The sequence below is a fragment of the Berghia stephanieae genome, chromosome 12 (assembly GCF_034508935.2).
Source record: "Berghia stephanieae isolate SIO BIC M18660-M18661 chromosome 12, UCSD_Bste_1.3, whole genome shotgun sequence".
Classification (NCBI taxonomy): Eukaryota; Metazoa; Mollusca; class Gastropoda; order Nudibranchia; family Aeolidiidae; genus Berghia; species Berghia stephanieae.
In genome coordinates, this window is record NC_088371.1 from 22,726,888 (window position 1) to 22,749,422 (window position 22,535).

General features: G+C 33.1%; 1 protein-coding gene across 1 annotated transcript in view; it reads left to right on the forward strand.

Moving 5' to 3' along the window:
* Positions 1–22,535, forward strand: part of LOC144958334 (protein disulfide-isomerase A5-like) — a 32,283-nt gene that overhangs the window by 1,053 nt on the left and 8,695 nt on the right. Inside the window, exons 2-17 of the mRNA XM_078890242.1 lie at positions 2,175–2,310; positions 3,513–3,600; positions 4,245–4,310; positions 5,018–5,063; positions 5,868–5,960; positions 6,533–6,593; positions 7,365–7,432; positions 9,074–9,165; positions 11,116–11,184; positions 14,509–14,645; positions 15,800–15,867; positions 16,406–16,487; positions 17,570–17,582; positions 19,090–19,155; positions 20,641–20,780; positions 21,757–21,827. Of these exons, the coding sequence (XP_078746368.1) occupies positions 2,175–2,310; positions 3,513–3,600; positions 4,245–4,310; positions 5,018–5,063; positions 5,868–5,960; positions 6,533–6,593; positions 7,365–7,432; positions 9,074–9,165; positions 11,116–11,184; positions 14,509–14,645; positions 15,800–15,867; positions 16,406–16,487; positions 17,570–17,582; positions 19,090–19,155; positions 20,641–20,780; positions 21,757–21,827 (1,296 nt within the window). The remainder of the gene's footprint in view (positions 1–2,174; positions 2,311–3,512; positions 3,601–4,244; positions 4,311–5,017; positions 5,064–5,867; positions 5,961–6,532; positions 6,594–7,364; positions 7,433–9,073; positions 9,166–11,115; positions 11,185–14,508; positions 14,646–15,799; positions 15,868–16,405; positions 16,488–17,569; positions 17,583–19,089; positions 19,156–20,640; positions 20,781–21,756; positions 21,828–22,535) is intronic.

The following is a 22,535-nucleotide window of genomic DNA, read 5'->3' on the forward strand; positions in this document are numbered from 1 at the left end:
TTTCAGTTCAAAATGCCAAAAAAGTTACATTTCATTGATGTCATTTGCTTTTTAAAAAGCTGGATTTGGGATTTGAGTACTGTTTATTTTCATGTTGTGTTAAATATCACTTGATATCAACTGATTTGGGACACAAATTACCACTGGCATTTTTTCAAATTATTTGACTTTTTTCAAGACTAATTTGGCCGAGTGTCAATGTATAATAAAAAGCCTGGCCTTTTCTTATTGACAGACACTGTCTGCAAATAATCATACATCATTATTGACAGGCATGTCTGCCAATAACGACAGACTATTCAATTTTATATCACTTGGGAGTTTTGCAATCATTTGACCACATCCAGTCAATAACCACTTTTCACACTTCTTGACTTTGTTACAAAATCATACTACATATGTACTACTCGGCCACCCCTTTTTATATTCACGATGGTGTTGATTTTACAGTCAAATTGGGATTGATAGTGATAGGTTTGTGTTCATGTATGTCAATCTGATAACTTATCCAGAGTGGAGCAGGCACTTATGTTGATAATAACAGGAAATGAAGTGAGTAGAAAAGTTGCAGAAGACAATAGAGAATAAAAACTTTGCGGCTATGGGGGCTCGAACCCATGACCCTACTTGTTACAATACTGCCATGCCACGAGAGGGTAGCTCTACAATCAACGCCATCCACCACTCGAGCCCCTATTGAGAGAGAGAGAGATGAATTACATTACACAACTCATTTACAAATGTAATCTTGGACACCCATGAGCACTCTTTGAAAATTAAACTTTGAACCTTGATATCCACATGCCATTTCAGATAGCTTCATTCTCACTATTAACTCCTTATGGCCTAGTTAGTCTATGTAAGTTGACATATCCACAATGTCAGATCAAAGATGAGCAGTTTGTTTTTTCATACTTCATTCCTACTCACTTGTAGAAAAATGTGTTATGAGCATTAACAAAGCAGGATTGATTACTGAGTCAGAGAGCTGAGTCCCATTCTTTTATTTCAGTATCGCCATGTGGCTATGCCGTGCAGCTATGTGGTCTTGTGGCATTGAAAGTCATGGATTCGAGCCTCGCTTGGCGCATAGTTGAGTCCTTGGAAAAGGCTCTTTACTCACATTCTCTCACTAACTCAGGTGTAAAATGAGTACCTGGCCGCCAACAGTGTTGTCTCTGTCGGAAAAAAAATTGTAATATCGCCTAACAGGCGTCATGTTTCGTTCTACATGTTATGTGCTGCTGTTGGTCAGGGACCACTTGTTTAGTCAATATTGCGCTATATAAAAGCTCAAGTTTTTTGTATGCAGTGGTTTGATGTTTAACATAAAAGAGGAGTAATCTGGGCTGTCTCCTAATTTGTGTTATGATAAATTTGACTGAGCTATGATGGGCATCAGGAGTAAAAGTTGGAGGGGCATAATTTACCCACTGTCTTGGAATATTTCAAACTGTAGGACTTATAAATTTTGTTACTCATCCATTAGCCAGTTTTAATGAGTTGATTGAATTGAATGATGTCTGGAGAGAGGGTGTTTGTCAGAAAGGATGGGATTGGAATAGAATATCTTTTTCAGCTGCGAAATATTGCCTGCTTCATTACAAACACAGAACATGAAAAAAAATAAAGAGGACAAAATATTAGGAACATGTTCCATTAAGATAAAAAAAAAGTATGGTTTTGACAAATTTGGAACAGGTACTGGCATAAGATGAAGATTTGAAATGATCACTATTTCTAGAGCCTGTTATGTGTCCTTTATATTTTTCCCCACCTACTACAACTTCTTCCTGCTTTTCTCCACTTTTAAATGAATAATCTTTATTTTGTCCATAACTCGTGCAAATGTTGCTGCTCAAAGCTTGAAGAAATAAATAACAATGTGAAATTGAATGTAAGCTTCAATTTAATTACAAAAACATCAGTCATCTGTAGTGTTTCATTCATCCTGTTTTGTTGATAAAGGGGAAACCCGAAACATTCATTTGATCTGTTTTTGTAATTAGATCGAAGCTTTTATTCAATTTCGCATTGCTATTTATCCCATAACTCATGAGAACTTTAGTTAACGAGAGAGAGAACCAATGCGACTTTACATAGTATCAAATTTGACCAACTTTAAAGAAACAATGTATCACTTTATATATTTCTTTTGACTAAATTTCCATTAGATGCTCATTCCATATGAGTCCCAAGCTCAAGCCAAGAAGGGACAAAAGTCTCTCATCATTCGGGTGACAGAATTTAAAGACTTTAAAAAGCTTATCCGGACAAGAACCAATCTTCTCATCATTTGTGCTCAATCTGGTAAAGTTTGTTTTTTTAATTCTCAAACAATTTCATAGTCCTAGAGAAAATTCACATTTATCTTAATCATTCATTTATTATTCATTTGTTTATTTACTTCTTTTATTTTCGATTGTTGAGGGACTCTTTGATTATTTACTTATGTTTATTTATTTATTTATTTATTTATTTATTTATTTATTTATTTATTTATTTATTTATTTATTTATTAGTTTATATATTTATTTATTTTCAATTGTTGACAGACCCTTTAACTATTTATTTATATTCATTCATTTATTCATTCATTCATTTATTTAGTTTGGTGAATCCCCAACCCCTTAAGGGATCCTCGAAGCTCAGTTGGTATGCAAAGTGACTGAAATCGATATCAGAAATAATGGAGATTTTTTTTTCCTGACACCCCTGTCCACCCAAAAGTGATTTGGTAGCTGAATTTGTAAGATCTGGTGCGAAGTACTTTGCAGTAGACTAGCATCCTATCCAAAGGGTAGAAAGCATTTGCTTTAGTCTGTTTCATACTATAAAAACTGGGATAAATTCAGGCTTTATTGGCCTCATGGCTCAGAAGGACTACTTCTAACCCTTTACCCGGATATTGATAAGATTGAACCAAAAAAAAAAAACAAAGTGATGTTCCTAGCTTGTCGAGATAAGATGTCAATTTGTTGTGAAGCTCCAATGTATCCATGGCAAAAAGTCATCTTCATTTCCTTTGCAGTAAAAAAAATACAAAAACGATAAATTATTTTCAGGTTTACATCAAATTTTCCTGCTCTAATTATTAAGATTTGAGATACAGGCTCTAATTAATTGTATCATAGACATAGCTTTTTAAAAATATTATAATGTTACCGTGGATATTGGAAGTTGTATATAATGATTTGCAAAGCTGGAGATATTTATGATTTTCTATCAGTCATTTCATAATTGATGATTTCTAATTTAGTGAATTTATTATTTGTATTTGACTAAATTGCTAGATTGGTCCTCTCTTTATATATATATATATATATATATATATATATATATTATATATATATATATATATATATATATATATATATATATATATATATATATATAAAACAAAGAGTAACTTATTGGTAGAGCTTCATCTATCTCTCACTTCCAATCTATTCTTGCCTCTCTAAAACTTTATCTACATTATTGTTTTCTTTTTTTTTTTTCTTCTACCACAGAAAAATCTACTTCTAAAGTAATGAAAATGTTTGAAGAAGTGGCTGAGGAGATGAAAGGAAAAGCCACTGTTGCCTTCATCAATTGCGGGTATTTACATAATTTAAAAATAAACTATGTTGTTAAACTTAACCTTATTCTCTTAATTCGTATTGTCGTATGTTTATACAATTTTAAAATTCTGTTTTCTGTTTTTTGTTTGTCCACGATTTTGTTATTACAAATGGCAAAGATGCCCTATTTGAAGTTTTCCAGCTGACCTTATTCGGTATTTGTGATGATTTTTTTTTTAAAGATGAAAGCATTGGTTGTTTAAAGACAAATATGTATATTTTTATATGATTTAAGGGTGATACCATTTGATGAAGACTAAGAGTGCACAAAATATTTTAATATATGCTCTGTATGAGGAGAAATGTTTTCATATATGCTCTTTACGAGAAGAAATGTTTTCATATATGCTCTTTACGAGGAGAATATCCAGGCTTTTAAAATTTCAGCAAAGGGCATCCGTGACAGTCGTACAAACTGAAATCACACCCCCTTAGGCCTCAATATACTTGCTTGCTTATGAATACATATTTTAGTCTCAGACTAGGATAGTACCTTCTTTGTCACCACAGAGCAAAAGAAAGAGAATTTTGTTTAATTAAGATATCTTCACAATGTTGTTTTATATTTCAATTATGTTTCTCTTTCTTTTTTTTTTCCACTTCATCTGTTTTGATGTCCAGAGATGATAAAAAGTTTTGCAAAAAGTTGAAAGTGTCCCCAGATACTTACATTCTCCGCCATTACAAGTAAGTATGATTCCATTGAAAAATAAGTCATATGTGGGGATCTGCGAAAATTGTCCATGTGTATTCAAAACAATAGAATTGATTTTTTATCTTTTTTTATATGTATTTTTTAGAAATTGTGCTTTTTTATTTTAAATCCCTTCCTTATTTGGTTTCAGAGAAATTACCATTTGACAGTTTCAGGCGACCGAGAATCTGAAAACTTTTTTATGAAGAATGTTGCATTCACCAACAGTTAAATGTTGTTTTGAAAATTAAAAAAATTAAAAAATAAATATATGAATGAATAAAAAATAAATGAATAAATAAATCCATAGATAAAAAAAATATTTTTAAAAAATGTATTGGAAAATTTTATTTTTATTTTTAGCATAGTTAACCAGTGAACTGTCATACTCTTATCAAAATTTGTCTTTCACTGCAATAACCAGGTGGCTCAATCACTAGGTAACTTGCCTTACAACAGAGGGACACTGATACCAGTGCGAGGTGCAAAAGGCATTCTTATTGACCCCACTTTCCACCCAGCAATAAATGAGTAACTAGGTCTTTTTAGATTTGACTGAAAGACTGACTTTGCACTGGATTAGGATAATGTCTAATGGGTAAACATGTTTTTGTTATTGACCATTTTGACACTGCAAAATTACAGCAATAATTATTTTTCTCACTTCCTCTGTTTTCTTTTGTTTTTTTTTTTACCACAGAGATGGAGAGTTCAATAAAGAATATGACAGGAAAATTGCTGTCAAGGTTTGTATATATTTTTGAAATAAGGTTGAGGACAAAAAAGGAGGGCGTCACCGATAGGAGATTATATAGATAATAAAAATTACACATTTTAGATTCTCATAGTTTTTGTTTTCAATTGTTGCGAATAATGACTTGATAGAATATCTTTGTCGATTGGGGGTTATGACCACTCCTGTAAAGACTGATTGCCTAAACAAGCTCAGAAGACACCAGCAAAGCATCATCTTTCAACAAAGAACACAACACATACCGCTCAACAACCATTTAAGCAAAATTACAAAAGACACATCCCCTAAGGGAAGGGCTAGAGCTCAGGTGGTCGCTGGTTTGGATAAGTAAGTAAGTAAGTCGAGTGGGGGTGTGGGGAGGGGGGGGGGGGGTGGAATCATATCATTTGTTGTATATTAATTGCTGGTTGGAATCTTTTTTTTTTTCTGCGGTTCAAAATAAAAGATTATCGGAGCAGTCACTTAAATTTCTACCTCTAAAAGAAAAAAAATTTGAGATAAAGAATAATATTCCTTATTGATTCCAAGGAAAATTCTCCTACAGTCTATCTTAGAGGTTTTTAAAAAAAATCCCAGATAATTTAGTCATCAGCTGCAACATAGGACTTTAAAGTGAGCAACAGGGCTAAAATTTCTTGCTCAAGGAAGAAAAAAGGAATTGAAGTTGTCCCTCATGGGTTAGTTACTTGGAAGGTAAATATGCTTGGGTATTCTATATTTTGATTAAGTACTCCAGTTTTTGGAATAAAATTGTGGATAAGTGCTATAATTATAATATATTTTTTATGTATTTCAGTCTATGGTCAACTTTTTGATGGATCCAACCGGTGATCTACCCTGGGAAGAAGATCCAACAGCAGGCGATGTTGTTCATATATCATCTGAAGACGTAAGTGTATGGGGAAAATGAGATTAATTCCGGACATTGTATATTGTTAATTTTTGATACAGAATCATTTTTCTATAATTTTGTGTTGCATCAGGTGTATTTTAATAAAATTTTAAAATTAGGCCTTTTTGCATTGACACCACCATTAGATCTCATCGCCTCATGAAGGAATGAAGATAATCCATCAAACTGAATGTCTGATGTCGACAGGAATCACCCATGTTGTCCAAAGTGAGCAAATTGGGGGTTAATAATCTTGCCCAAGGAAAAATATGAAATTGCATGAACTCGGGACCTTCTGGATCACAGTACAATTCCTTCATCACTCAACCCCCCCCCCCCCCTATTATTATTATTATTATTATTGTTATTTCTATTACTATTATTATTATTATTATTATTATTATTATTATTATTATTATTATTATTATTATTATTATTATTATTGTTGTTGTTGTTGTTGTTGTTGTTGTTGTTGTTGTTGTTGTTGTTGTTGTTGTTGTTGTTGTTATTATTATTATTTTCAATATTTAATTTTAGTAATTTAACTTTATTATCCTTTTCACCTACAGGGCTTCAACAAACTTTTGAGGAAGGAGAAAAATCCTCTGTTGGTGATGTTTTATGCCCCATGTAAGTGGCTGTTAGTAGTATTTATAAATAAATAAGTTATATTGCCAATTGATAATGAACATATGTAACAATTTAAATTCAAAATTTTAACATAAAGCAATATTAGGGGTCAACAGTCAAATGTATAGTGACTTTTCTGAGAGATTTTTTTTTTAATCAGCTCTCTATTGTGTACTAGTATGGTTTTAAGTTTTGAAAATATTATACTTGTAGGCATTTGAGTGTCTTCTTTACAGCAAGATCCTTCGCTTGTGTCTCGCTGGAACTTGAAGGTGATGTCAAACTAGGCACATTGATGGATTGCAATTAGAATCCATTTCTATTCCCTATTTGATTAACTCACTCAACCCTAACACTGACTACATCCGTAGTGTATCCAGGTTACTTTTACCCCATGCCTATTTATTACATTTTTCTGAGACAACATTATAGGCGTAGTATCAAAGCTAATGTTTATAGTTTTTGCATATTAATGATAGTTTAATAAAACTATCTATATACATGCTCATTTATAACACATTTCTTCTAATTTTGAAAATGAGCAAAAATCTCTAGGATTGAGTGAGTTAAGTCCCTTTTGTCTTTCTCTTCTTTGGTTCTTTTGACTTCAGATATATGATTTTTTTTTTTTTTTTTACCGGCACTGAAATGACATTAAAGTATAGCAAGGCTGTAAAATCTCTGAAATTAAAATAAAAAAACAAAAATAAACAAAAGTAGAATATTATTATTCATATTTTCATATTGTACATCACTTCATTCGTTCTGCAGGGTGTGGCTTCTGTAAAAGATTAAAGCCTGATTTTGCTGCTGCTGCTTCAGAAGTAAAAAATCAAGCAGTAAGTATCCAATGTGTAAATAAAATTCGTAATTGAATACCATCTTTAAATAGGCACCTGTGAAACATTTCCATTTCGAAACAAATACAAGAATGGAAAGTCTTTTATTACAAAAAAAAAAGAAAAAAAAAAGATACAAATATTAACCTTTTAGATACATGGACAAGCTCCTGATTATATCAAATCTCTCTTAAACGCCAATATACCATCAAGAAATCTTCGATCCTCCCTTTCCATTTAACTCGAAACTAGAAGGTCGACATCAATAACAAAATTTTCCAACAGATTTTTCTCTAATGCAGCTCTAAAAATGTGGAATTCTCTGTCGTCCACAACCAGAAACTCTCCAACTTTTAACTCTGTCAAGTCCAATTTAAAGACTAAACTTTTAAAATAGCCTTCAAATTAAGTTTTCAGTGCTGTTCTTTTTTATTTTATTTTCCCTTTGTGAACACATGTTTTATTGTAAAGCACTTTAGAGCATGAATTCATGGAATCTGCGTGCTATGCAAATGATTTATTATTATTATTATTATTATTATTATTATTATTATTATTATTATTATTATTATTATTATTATTATTATTATTATTATTATTATTATTTTATTATTATTATTATTATACATTATATTTTAAGAGCATGGGTAACAATAAAAGAAAGGCAAGCTGTATTGATATACAAAAGATTGGTATCAAAATGTATACTCTACATTTCATAGTTTTACCTTTGTTATGTTCCATGATGTCTGACATTCAGTATCTGTATTGTTTGTCAGCATTTATAGGAGTTAATCTTTTGAAATTAAATTTCTATACCTTTCTTCAGTAATTTGCATCAATACAAGTTTTGTCTTTTCCTAACATCTGACATAAAAATAACATTCACCTAAATATGAGGGTTGGCATATCATATAAATAAGTTCTGCTTTGTTAAAACTTGTACTTGTATCCTATAGCAGATGCACAAATGATACATAAAAAAGCTTTGAATCTTACCTCCATAGTTGGCAGGGAGGCACTTACTGTGTCTTCTATCCCCCTACATCTGTTTTCCAACTTGCTTTCAGACTTTGTCTTGGAATAAAATTACTTGGTTTTGTCCTGGCCCTGGTAGGATACCCTAGCTGTGAGGGAAACAGTCAAATGTAGAGTTTTGGGAGATTTTATTTTTTGTCTTGTAAACCATCTCTCTGTTATGCACTGTATTATTTTTGTTTTATATATGAATGGTTTGTAAACATGTGAGTGAGTTACTCTTAATCTTAATGGGGACCTGTGCTTGTGTCCGGAAGAGACATTTATGTGATTTCAAACTAAGTACACTGATAATATGCTCTTGGACTCTACATCTGTTCCCTATTTGAACTAATTCCTCTCTGTCTTTCCTTTTCTTGGGTGCTTTAATTGTAATTCTAGAACTTTTTACTATCCCATTTTCTTCCCCTTTTTACTGGCGCTGATATGACCTAAATGTGTTGCAAGCGCCATAAAACCCTTAAAAACAAAAACAAACTGCTCTTGTAGTGGAAATTGTGATATCTGCTTAAATGATTGGAGAAATTTTGATTTGAATTAAATTCAGTCTTGTTTTTAACAGTTGAATTGTACTCTATTAATATCTTTTAAATTATTTTCCAGACGTTGGTCGGGGTAGATGTAGATAAACCCCCTATGATGTCCCTGAGGGTTCAGTATAACATCACAGGATTTCCTACAATTTATTACTTTGTGTGAGTAGTTTTTGTTTAAGTGTACTGTGCTGTCGTAAGCTGTGAACCGAACTGTCAGAAAGTAACAAATAAAGATAGGAAAGGACATAACAATATACTGGCCTCAATCACAAAATGTTCAACTTGTGGAAGACCTAACTTGGCAGGTTATTATATAAAGTACCTACAATATAATGGTCCAATGGATATGCAGTGCTGCCAACCTTACGCAAAAAAAATATGTATTTTACAGATTTTCGTTCACTGTAAACCTGTACACATTTAATTAAGGATCGTTGGCGTTGTTCAATTGCTATGGTTTAAACAGTTTATTACATCATACACTCTTTTAGAATACTTTAACAGTTTGATTTGTTATAAGACCCGGAAGTTCATTTTGGGAGTTCAATAACTTATTATCTGGTTAGGCCATATCTGATTTATATGTTGATTTTCTTATATCGTCTATGCTGAGTAAGTCTATTCATTAATTTATATATCGATTATAATATTGCTAGTAAGATCTTATGGCCCATCATCAGAAGTAGCACATGTTATCTTTTTTTCCAGGATTGTATGCATTTTAAAAAATGTTACTAGTTTTTTAGCTCTCCATTGCACACATTTACATGGGCTAGGGTTGGCAGTTCTGGATTTGAATGGTTGCGTAATGTGTCAAAATAAGCATTAGTATTGGACAATTTTACCCAATACTTAATGTTGGTATGTGTTTAGTTAAAATAATCACAACATCCGCCAACTGAATATCACGTACCAACTCACAAAACAATTCGTAACCATAAACGTTTGAAGTCTGATACAATTTAGTGAGAACTACTCATAAATAACAAGGAGCTGAGTGACGTCAATTTCGTTCCTTCTTTAGACATGATGTATCATTGATTGAAGAGTGTTCGTGGCTGCTTGGTGTTGAACAATTTGTGAACGAGGCCTTCAATAAGCTTTTCCTTGTTTTATCTTTACAAGGGTCCCAAAGCCAAGATCAACATTTAACATTTAGGACCAGACACGATGCCTGTATGTGTCTATAACAATTTTTTTTTTGACTAAGACAATGCTGCTCTGACCAGTTACTAATTTACCCCTGAGTATGATGAGAAAAGAACCTTTATCCTAAGTTAAAGGTGCCTAAACAAGCCAATAAAATGGAGAGAAAAATTAAGTGAGTGAATGCGACTTCTCCTCCTATGAAAGGGGACAACACAACACCAAACAAAGTCACATGAGAGTCACATTCACTCACTTTATTTTTTCTCAATCTTTACCATGGACTCACTCAGCTTTGCACCCACCGCCCCTGGACCTACATGTCACAACTCGGAACTGCCGTGAGGCTATGTGGTCTAGTGGTATGACACTCGTCTTCGGATCAGAAGGTCCTGGGTTTGAGTTCCACTCTGAGCAGTGTATAGTTGAGTCCATGGAAAAGGGCCCTTTACCCGCATTCTCTCACCGTACTCAGTGTGTTGGAACGGTATATCCAGTTGGGGGGGTTTTGTGAGCACTTTTCCCAAACGCACAGCATCGATGCAACTGTATGCCTGTGCCTCGCTTACATTGATTACATCGCTATGGCCCAATTACAGCTCTCCACTACATTATTTAGATTCTCTGGTGAAACGGACAATAGCAATTGCTTGCTATCCTTTGGATAGTACACTAGTTTATCGCAATGAACTTTCCACCAGATCTATCAGATCCAGCCACTCAATCACTGCTGGGCGGACAGGAGGGACAGAAATTAATTTCAACTTCACCCAGGATCAATCTAGGTTCCTTTGCTTGTGAAGCATGTGCTCTACCAACTGAACTATAAGGACCCCTATGACATTTTAAGACCTTTAATTTGATTTTTATTACTAAAGGCTACTGTGATGCATGAATAAATTTACTTTTGTCTTGGACCAAATTTATTACCTAAAATAATGTCCCTTTATTTTTGACTTCCAGAAAAGGAAAAGTAAAGCATCAGTACGGAGGGGAGAACACCAAAGATGGTATCGTTTCTTGGCTGAAAGAGTAGGTTCTTTTGGGATTTTTTTAAACCTTTACATTTATTAGAATCATAATGCACAAATTGAAAATGTTAAAAAGTATTTCTGTGTTGTCTTATCAGATTCAAAATTAATTATGCTTATAAGGCATTATATTATGTATGTTTTACATATATATTTGATAATAATAATAATGACAATAATAATAACAATAATAGTAATAATAATAATATTGTTAATAATAGTAATAATAATAAATAATAATAATAATAATAATAATAATAATAATAATAATAATAATAATAGTAAAAATGATAATAGTGATAATAAATAAATTAAGATTATAATAATAATAACAATAATATTATCTGCCTATCTTTTTCACAATTTTATCGATTTTTCCTACATCCCATTTCCCACGCATTTCCTGCCCCTGCGGTAATGCATAAAACAATAATGTTCTTCAAGACTGATCTTTAAAAAAGTGTACAGAAGCTTTTGTCATTCGAATTCAGCTAAAATCTGAACAAAGTACAATCTTTTGTTGCATTTCATTACAACTGAATCGGTATGTAAGTTCCACAAAAGTTTGTCATCAATTTTCACACCCAAATTTTTATAATTTAAAACTCGGTTCAATTCTTTGTTCATTAATACTACTTGGATAGAAGTCTTTTTTTTTTCCAAAAGTCAATAATTATTTCTTTGGTCTTAAGAATTCAATTAAAAAATAATTTTCAAAATAAATCACAAACTTATTTATCTTCGACCTGTAGACAGATTTGTCTTCTTTAACATTCAGTCCTTGGAGGGCTGTATCTTCAGCAAATTTCAAAAGGGGTACTAAATCGGGACTTGTACTTGTGAGATCATTTGTATTAACTGTAAATAAACAAGGGGAAGGAACACATCCTTGAGGAGCACTTGTAATTATGGTAATAGTTTTGATTTGGTAATAGTTTTGGTTTAAGTGCGTGAAATTAGTCAAACTGTGTTCTATCTAAAATAAAATCATGAATCCATACAATCTATTGAGAATTAACACTCAAGTTTTTTAGTTTCTCCATAAATTAATGAAGTTGTATTTTATTAATAGCTGAGGAGAAATCAACAAAAAAATTTCTACAATAAGATTTTGGTAGGTCTAATGCTTATAAATGTTATTTGTAAAAACGATAACTATCTCAACACATCTACTGGGTAAGCGAATTGATGTGGATTTGACTGAGAACGAATTTGTGGATTTAATTTATAAAGCCCAAGACTTCCTAATAAACGTTTAATTAAAATTGAAGTTAACGATACAGGTTTGATATCATTTGTGCACGAAATTTCCACTTTCTTAGGAAAAAAAACAATTTTAGACATTTTCCACATGGCAGGAATGCAGGATTATTAGATTGACGTATTAAAAATATAACTTAAAATAAAGCAGTTGATCAGCATACACTTTCAACTTGCTATCCAGCCCACATGCTTTCTGTTCATTAACTTTCAAAAATTCACATTCTACCTGTCTTTTGCTAAAGACATCCTCGTTTTCATCTGACACTATTTACACAGATTCCTCCCTAATCTTTTCATTTTCAATTTTATCTCCTTCAAATTTTGCTTGGAATTTGTTTATTTCATTAAAGTCAAAGTCTCAATTTAAACTAGGCTTATTTATATTGTAATTTATAACCGTTTGAAGTGCTCTGATGTAAATCCCTTCTCTAATTTATTTTTGTATTTTGTCTTGCATGAATCAATTTCCTCTTTTCTTTATTTTCCTTTACTTTTCTCTCAAACCAGTTTATTACCCTTGATAAATAAGACTTAATTTTCAATTAACAAAATTTGTAGTGTTCTTGTGACCTACAGTTTGCTCCAGTTACGCACAATCTCTTTATTCTCACAAAGATTCTGCACACAAAAGTTCAAATATTCTTTCACACTCATTAAATTCATCTATCAACAAACACACTCCAATCAGTATCTTCCAAACAACCCTATAATTGTATACACATATTTTCAATCCATACATCCACAAAAAAAATCATTTTCATTGGCTTCATTCTTTTATAAACAGGCTTATAACAAGGAATCAGTAGTAGCATGTTGTGATCTGAATTTCTACGAGGCGCATGTGACCAAAACCGATAGGAAAATTTGATATTGAAGTAAAACTAATCTAAGACAGCTTGATCTCTACTAAAACAAGTTACAAATTGGTGAAGTCCTGAAAATTTAAAATTATACTTGTTAAAAGCTCCAGTGAGTATAATTATGGGATCGGGGGGTGAGTTTCTATTTTTCTTTTCCATCATATAATTCTTTCGTCTGATCCTAATTGTCGTCTGGTGGAATATAAATTGTAATGCAAACTATTTTTGTAAATTCCTGTGGCAGGAAAAAAGGACAAATAGATAAAGTTTGAATTCATGTTCAAGAGTTTATTTAGGCCTTTCTTGGCCAAGAACCATAATTTTTCTCTGAACAACTTATATCATCAACAATAACAGTAATAAGGAATATAGAATATTGATAGATACAATAACAAATTATAAATAAGAAGAAGAAATAACAATACAGCAACTTTCAACAACATTTTTCTACTATCAATAGAAAAAGCATAACAACTTTGATGATTTCAGCTAGTGGCAAGTGTTCACACCGCACCACAATGACCAGATCATAATAAACAATGTTTAGTCATAACTGTTGCCCTGTGCTTGTTAAAGTCGACAGTTCAATGTTTTAGTCACAAAGTTTAGTAATCACTGTGCTGTTGTTTTTATGACACCATCAGTTGTTAATATAGGTAGATATAAAGACTGCGTCTTGTATTTTTGTCTGCTCTCTCTTGGTGGGCTCTGTGTTGTGTGAAACCATCCAACTTGTATTCTTTGTGTCGGTTAATAAAATGATTGAACACAACAATAGACAGTCGTTATTGCATTTAGTAAGTGAGCAGGTACAGCTCATCAGTCTTATTATTGGGTGATATCAGCGATTTGGAGTCCAGAGGAGGAATTTCCTCCTTTTAAAAATTACATTTTCTCGAAACAATGTGCTAGCAATGAGAGAGTTGATGTGTGGTGGAACACACAGGTTCAGTTTCCCACTCTCCAGAAGTTAGCTAGAGTATCAATGATAGTCTATCATCTCAATTGCTCTAAAAGTGGGGTTTAGTGCAGTAAAAATTGGGCTTAAAGTTAAAGGCAATCGTTCAACATTTGTCACCACAGCACTGATTTATTTCTATATTTATTCATTTATTATTGTTTTGTTTGTTTTATTATGTTTTGTTTTTTTGTTTTTTACTTCGTCTGACAGAAACGTTTTGTTTCTCTTCATTTTTTTCCAGCCCTCACCCTCCAAAAGAACCAGAGAAAGAGGCAGAGTGGGCAGACGAACCCGGTGATGTTGTCCATTTGACAGATGACAGTTTTGACGATTTTGTCAAGGCCAATCCGTCTGTGCTAGTCATGTTCTATGCTCCTTGTACGTCTTTTGTTAGATTTGATTTCTGAATTTCTTTCTTCGTTTTCTCCATTTTCACCTTCAGAGTTAATCCTTGTCAAAGCACTGCCTTCTCAATTTACTACTTGAAATCGTAATGTTCTCCGTCTGTTTATAAGACCTTTAAACCTAAACTTGAGCATTTATACAACGCAATATCCTATAAACGTGCTCCAAGCGCTTTACAAGGGGTCCCTAGCCAACAGCAACACTTAACATGTAGGACTAGACATGAAGCCTTTTGGGCGATTTTAGAATTTATTTTTCCGGCGAGGCAATGCTGTTAATAGCCAGGTACTCATTTTAAACCTGAGTACAGTGCGAGAAAGTGAGCAAAGAGCGAGTGTCATACCACTAAACCACAGACCACACAAGCGCATACATAACTAACCACATTTATTATTGATTTGAACTAGTCTTGCTGTATCTTTGGTGATTGTAAGTGCTAATTTCTAGATCCTTTTAATTAAGTTCTTTGATTTTAGCTTCATTTATTACTGGTACTGAAATGACCTCGATGTTTACAAGTGCTGTAACACACATTTATTATTGATTTGAACTAGTCTTGCTGTATCTTTGGTGATTGTAAGTTGTAAGTGCTAATTTCTAGATCCTTTTAATTAAGTTCTTTGATTTTAGCATCATCTTCATTTATTACTGGTACTGAAATGACCTCGATGTTTACAAGTGCTGTAACACTCTTTAAATATCTACAAAATGAGTGATCAAGCCATTCATTTTATCACTTCCTTAAACCATCTTCTCTAGTCCTGCCCTTCCTTCACACTAAACAATCAATAAATAAAAATAAATAAATGAAAATCCCTTTATTCATCCCATAGGGGAAATTTGTCTCTAGGGTCTATTCCAAGGGAAGACTGGAATAACCCAGGCGTCAGCTGCAGTGCAGCGCCACAAATTGAGCTAAGGCGAGCTAACTTGCTCAAGGCCACACAGCGCAGCAGCGGGTGATTGACTCGATACCTTTCGAGTAGGAAGCAAAGACCGTACCACTGAGCCACGCTGCCCCCGATGGAAGTAGTTACATTTTGTTAGTTCCAAAATGATTCATAACTCGTAAGCATTTTGTAATTTTTACCTCAGACTTGTTAATGTAGCCATTTCGTTATCCTCAGGGTGTGGCCATTGCAAACAGATGAAGCCTGGGTATTCAGAGGCTGCCAAGACACTGAAGGAAGAAGGGGTAAATAAAGATGAAAAAAGTAAAACATATGTATTCCTGTTGATTCGTCACACCTAATGAGATTTATTTTTTCATATTATTTCTTCCTTCAGCAAGCTACATATTACACGAAATATCCATTTTATACAATATGAATTACCTTAGTTTTGCAAAAGCTTTTGATAAGGTTCCTTTTAGGTAGAACTAAACTCCAAAACTCAAAACTGTAGGATTTGGTCAAAAGACACAAAAACTCATGGAATCATTTTTAAGTGGGTTAATTCAAGAGGTTGTTAGTGGGGAAATGTAGGGCATTGATCATGCCACAGGTACCCTAGGGATCGGTTTTCGAACCCACCCTTTTTCTCTTCTCTTTTCCTTTCTTTTGACTTACCTGGTGTACTAATATCAAATATATACTTCTTTACTGATAACATGCTGTCTTCAGGTATATCTTTATTTTATATAAATATTTTTTTTTCATTGTACAATATATTAACAGGTATATCTTTATTTTATATAAATATTTTTTTTTTTCATTGTAAAATATGTTAATCAGGTGACAGGAATGTTAGCTGCTGTTGATGCCACCAAAGAGAAGAAGCTGGGTCAGGAGTTTGGTATCAAGGGATTCCCTACTGGTAGGTTTTTTTGTCTTCTTTGCAATACCCTTTCATTGATTGAAAAAAAGCACTTCGATGATGGTCAAGCTGTACTTTTTTGTATTTGATGAGTTTTGTTTTTCTTGGGTTTTTTTGGTTTGATAATTATTATTTATTGTTTGTTTTATTTTTTTTTTTTTGATTTGATTTTATTTTTATTTTGCCTGCAGAAGACTGTATTTCCCACACTAGACACATGGCCATATTGCTGTTTAGATTTACAATTTACATGTATATTTTTCTTGGGTTGTCCGTTGCATTTCGAATCATCTCACTTATCTTGGATGATCACTTGATGCCCCCCACCCCCCTCCATTTACTTTTTCACCTGCCGAAGATGTCATGATGGGCTTAAACTGTTCTTTTCTTATTTTTGTTTTGTTTTGTTTCGTTTTTGTTCTGTTGTTTTTTTGTTTGTTTTTTCTTTTGTTTTTTTTTTTTGTTTTTTGGGGGGGGGGGGGGGGGCTGTAGATGGTAGAGCACTCGTTTCACATGCAATGGGGTGGAGATTGTTCCTGTCCTGGGTACAGTTGAGATTTTTTTTTTTCTCTGACCCTTCTCCACCCAGCAGTGATTGGGTAACTGGACCTCCTGTTAGATCTAGTGGAATATACTTTGCAGTAGACTAGCAGACTATACAAAGAACAGCAACTGATTGTTATTGTCCATTTCACCACGCTTTAGAAACCATGACCAATTCTGGCTCCATGGGCCTAATGGCTCCGAAGGACTACTTAAGCTATTTTTTCAGCTACCAAAAATAAAGCAATGAAAGCACAACAGTTTTAAGATAAATTTTTTTAATTTTTCCCCCCTATTTCCATTTATTTTTTTTTTACCAAGACAGGCCTGAATATGCTTGATGGATATCTATAATGTAGCTATTTAATCTTTCTTCTTTTTTTATCTCTCTGCCCTCCCCATGACCCCGTTGGGCTTGCTAACAAAAAATAAAAAAAACAAAAACCTCCATCATCGTCGACTAATACCACCATCAAACTTGGATCTTGCTCTGCTGTTGTGATGGATTGCTTCATAATCCAAATATTGTATACTCATAGTCAAATATTTCAAGTAAGTGGACATCTTTTATATTATGATGTACCATTTGAATGTCAAACCACCATGTGATTAAAAAAAGAAAAATACAATAATAAGAGGGTGTTAGCTTGACATACTTTGATATCTTGTCTGTTTTCACCAAGTGTGCAGAAACAGCAATGATTCAACGTCCACATCACATCATTGTATCTCTTCTCTCAGGTTAACATTTTTGGGTCTGAAGTTTAAATCTAATAAAGATTGATAGAATTTATTATTTGAAAGAAATTATATCTACCCATTAAAGGGTTATATGTGGTTTCGTCAATAGATTTTCTAAAACTCACTCAATCCTAGAGAGTTTTACTACTTTACAAAATTGGAAAAAAAATGTATTAAAAATGAGTATGTACTTAGATAGTTTTACTCAACCTCCATTAACATGTAAAAACTAAAAACACTAGCTTTGATACTAAGCCTATAAATTGTCTCAGAAAAATTTAATAAATAAGCATGGGTCAAAGTAACCTAGGTAAGCTACGGATATAGTCGGTGTTAGGGTTGGGTGAGTTAATGTTGAAAGATATGATTTTTGAAGTGGTTATCTATGTTTTCGTGACACAAAGTCAATCAGTATTAAGCAATGTCAGACTGAATGGACAGGGTGTGCTCCTTAGTTGGGATTACAGACAAGGAACTTTGCACACATTGCCCAGTTTGACTTGGGTGTGAATGAGTATATCTGGATATGGTGGATAATGTCAGAATTCTTGTTTGTTTGCTTGCGACTCATTTTTTAGGTCATTTGAGCATCAGTTGTATGGGGTCTAGTGTGAAAACACTATTTGACAAGGGACTAGTACTGAATGAAGTGGAAATAGGGGTTCCCTGTGGTCTGGGATATGGAATAAGTACACATAGTAAAGCGCATTGTACATGATGGAACTTTTGCACAGAGGCCAACTGTCCTGATAAAATTGAGACTGTCCCGATTTGGCAACCTGGAGAAAAAAAATTAAAGAAATATACTTGAGACTGCCTTTGTGCATGGAAATTACACTTGCATGTCCCATGATTATGACTTTTTTGGCTAGTAAACTAAAACAAGGAACAGGAAAAGCTCTAAATCCAGATGATATTATATAATAGTCCAAACATACTTTTGTGTTTTGGTCATGACGGCATTGTGCGCTAGGGTGTCCCTTTTTAGCTCTTTGAAAAGTTGGCCACCATGCTTTTGAAATGTATTTAATGTAACCTGTTGTCTTAAAATGGTCGGGATGATTTAGATGATGAATTTTGAATTCATAACCAAAGATTTACAACTTGAATTAAGCTTCTTTTTATTTTTAGATAATTGAATATAATGTCTTTTCAAAAGCCAAAATTTCAGTTTCTGATCATTCGATTTTCAAGTCACTTTTCAACATCTACTCCAACCTCTCATAGTGAGGCCTATATTTATGATTGTTTGTTCTAAGTTATGATTGTTTGTTCTAAGATATATTAAACAAAAATTTTTCCTTGTCTTTATTTTCAGAGATGGAGAGTTTGCTTTTGATATGAATGAGAGAGGGAAAGACAAGATATTGGAGTTTATGAAAGAGTAAGTGATCGTTTTATAAAGAATGTTGTACAGTGTTAAAGATTAAGATCACAGATGACGAAGAACGTGTATGATAGTGTATGCATTAAATTATTGGAGATTAATAGTCTGGAATAAATCAGATTATTAAAAAAAAAAATTTTTTTGTTAAGATTAACGTAAAATTGTCCAATCTTTTGTAGGTTGGTCATTATTAGTTGCTTCTGCAAAGGCATTCTTGGAGAAATGAATTTCGTAATTATGCACTGACAAATACCATTATGTCAATAACAATCATTATTATTGTTGAGGTGAGCAAAATGGAGAAAATCCCCCCAATAAAAATAAATAAAAGGCTGGGATTGAACTTTGGTCAGCCACACTATCCCCGTCATCAATTTGTGTAATCAGGATTCTTTTTATCCTCTATTCATTTTCCTTCTTTGGGCATATCTCTCTTTTATTTATTTTGTCAGTTATCAGAGATTAATTCATCCATCCATGCATGTGTTTATATGTTTTGCTTTCGTCCATCCATCCATGCAAATGTTTACAGAGAAAGTCAACTCTTCCTGTCTCTTCTATCCCTCTAATTTTTTTCATTCTCAACCAAAGGACTAATTGTTATATTTTTTTTTCATGAAATTATACTTAAGATGTTATCAAAGATATATAGATAATCTTTTGCCTATAAAGAAACAGTCAAAACAAATGTGTTATTATTATTCTTGTCAAGTGGGAATTTTTGAGATGTCCAAATGGCATAAACAGCTAGGTGATAATGGGATACATCCCGGTACCCTTATTGACTTAATCACCCATTTTTCTTGGAGGTTTTTTTTTTTTCAGCAAGGATGCTTCTCGGATCAGATTATTTTCAGGATCATAATCTCTAGACTGTCCCATCACTTTCCTTATTCCAGTGCTGACATGACATCGTAGCTTCAAAAGTGTATTTAATCCTCTTGAAATATTATAAAAACAAATATCTACTCTTTCATAAATCTATCAAGCTGCCTTTCTATGATCAAATGATTTGTCTATTATTATTGTTATTATTGGGGGGTCTAGTGGCCGAGTGGTTAAGGCATTGCACTGTGACCTGGAAGGACCCTGGTTCGAGTCCCGCTTCAGGCACTTTCGTTTTTTTCCTTGAGCAAGATTATTAACCCCTAATTTGCTCACTTGGACAACATGGGTGATTCGTGGAATGCCGAGGCGACGAAATCTTATGATGTCATGGTGGATGGGCATAATAATTTAATAATTTGATATAAATTATTATTATTATTATTATTATTATTATTATTATTATTGTTATTATTATTATTATTATTATTATTATTATTATTATTATTATTATTATTGTTTGCTTTGCTTTCCTTTATTATTGATTTTACTTACTTTGATTTGTTGATTGGACATAGTATATTCATGTATGAGTTATATTGGCAATTCCCTAAAAATAAACCTCTGAATTGAATTGTCTTTGATTCCTACCCACAGCCCTCAGGAGCCTCCCCCACCCCCACCCCCTGAGCCCAAATGGGAAGAGGTAGAGAGCGAGGTAGTCCATCTAACGGACGACTCTTTCAAGTCTTTCCTCAAGAAAAAGAAGCATTGTTTAGTCATGTTTTATGCCCCATGTAAGTTGCACCTTTTCTTTTCATTCTATATTTTGTATTATTTTATAGCAACTAGGACTGTGGAGTAAATCCGTTTTTCAGTAATATGCTATTAACACTGCATGCCATCTTGATTGCTTCTTCTCAATTTGTAATATGTGTGTCTTTGTCGTCTTTAAAAAAAAAAAAATTCTTCTTACTACAACATTTGTTATTCTTATTGAGAGTGAGATCAGCTCTTTAATTTGCATCCAGTAGACCAATCCTGTTAGCTGGCCTGCTTACCCGCTGATTGGTCCAGTACAAGGAACTGTGGTCGCTTGTCTCCAGAATGGGATAACGAACAACCAAGAGCACATATCAATGGAGTCATAACCTGTTAGGAGGTAGCGCTAAACAAAAACAGTTTACCCATTTCTGTATAGTTACAATTGCAACACCTTCTGAATGGGCAGCTATAGTGCTTTTTTCCAAATTTAATGTTATTTGACTCATTTACCTAAATATTGCATGGTGGTCAGAAATGTCAACAAAAAAAAAAGGATCATTAAAAAAAACTTTGGCATTTATATAGAGCAATATCTACGAAATGTGTTGAAAGTTCTTGTGGTATGACACTCACCTTCAGACCGGAAAGTCCAGGGTTCGAGTCCCACTCTGAGCAGTGCATAGTTGAGTCTGAAAGACTCTGAACTCACAAACCCTGTAGGGTGAGGCATGACACATGTTAAGCGATGTTACATTTTTTTCTGTTAATGGCCAAGCACTCATTTTACGCTTGAGTATGATGAGAGATTGTGAGTTCAGAGTCTTTACCAAGGACTCAACTATGCACTGCTCAGAGTGGGACTCGAACCCTGGACTTTCCGGTCTGAAGGTGAGTGTCATACCACAAGACCGCACAGCTGCAAATCCAATGTTAAAAACTGTTAGATAAGTGATTTCAAACAATTATTTTCATATTGTACATTTGTTAATTATTCAATTTTCCTTGCAGGGTGTGGCCATTGCAAGAAAGCTAAACCAGAGTTTATGGCAGCTGCTGAGAAATTTAAAGAAGATAACAAGGTAATCATGATTTTTTAAAATTATACTTTACTACTAAAACTTATCCCAGGACCACCTTCTTGTGTGTACAAGAATAGTACAGCTACAATTTTGTTCACATCACATTCTTTTTCATTGGTGCTGAAATGACCAAAAATGGTCACAAGTATCAGAAAAGCCATTTTTGCCAATGCCAGATGATGCCATCCGTAACCAAACTGCACTATTTTTTATATATATTTAAAAAAATTAATTGTTTTTGAATGAACAATTCGAAATAATAATGGAATAATATATAGATTATGGACAACTGGCATTGTAGTATATGTATAGTAGATTAAGTTGATCAATGTCTTAATTGCTTTAATTTTGGGGTTTTCTGAAAACTCTCCCTCCAAATGTTAAATCTCCCTATATTTTTTTTCCACACAAATCGCTTTACTATTTTGATTTTAGTTTTGTGGCAAGTCAACTATATCTATATCAGGCTTTATTATTTTTAATTGAATACTTATTTTACTTATGTCAGTCTAAATATTGGTCGACGCACTTCAGAATGTTATCACATTAAATGTTTCTTATTTAAGATTTTGGAAAGGGGATGCTGTTGATACGAAAAGAAGAAAAAATGGTTTTAAAAAAGCGTTGAAACAGCAGGGGCAAACAATTGGTTTGCATGATGTATGCTAATGGATTCCTCATTTTTTGGGTAAAAATTCCTCATTTTCA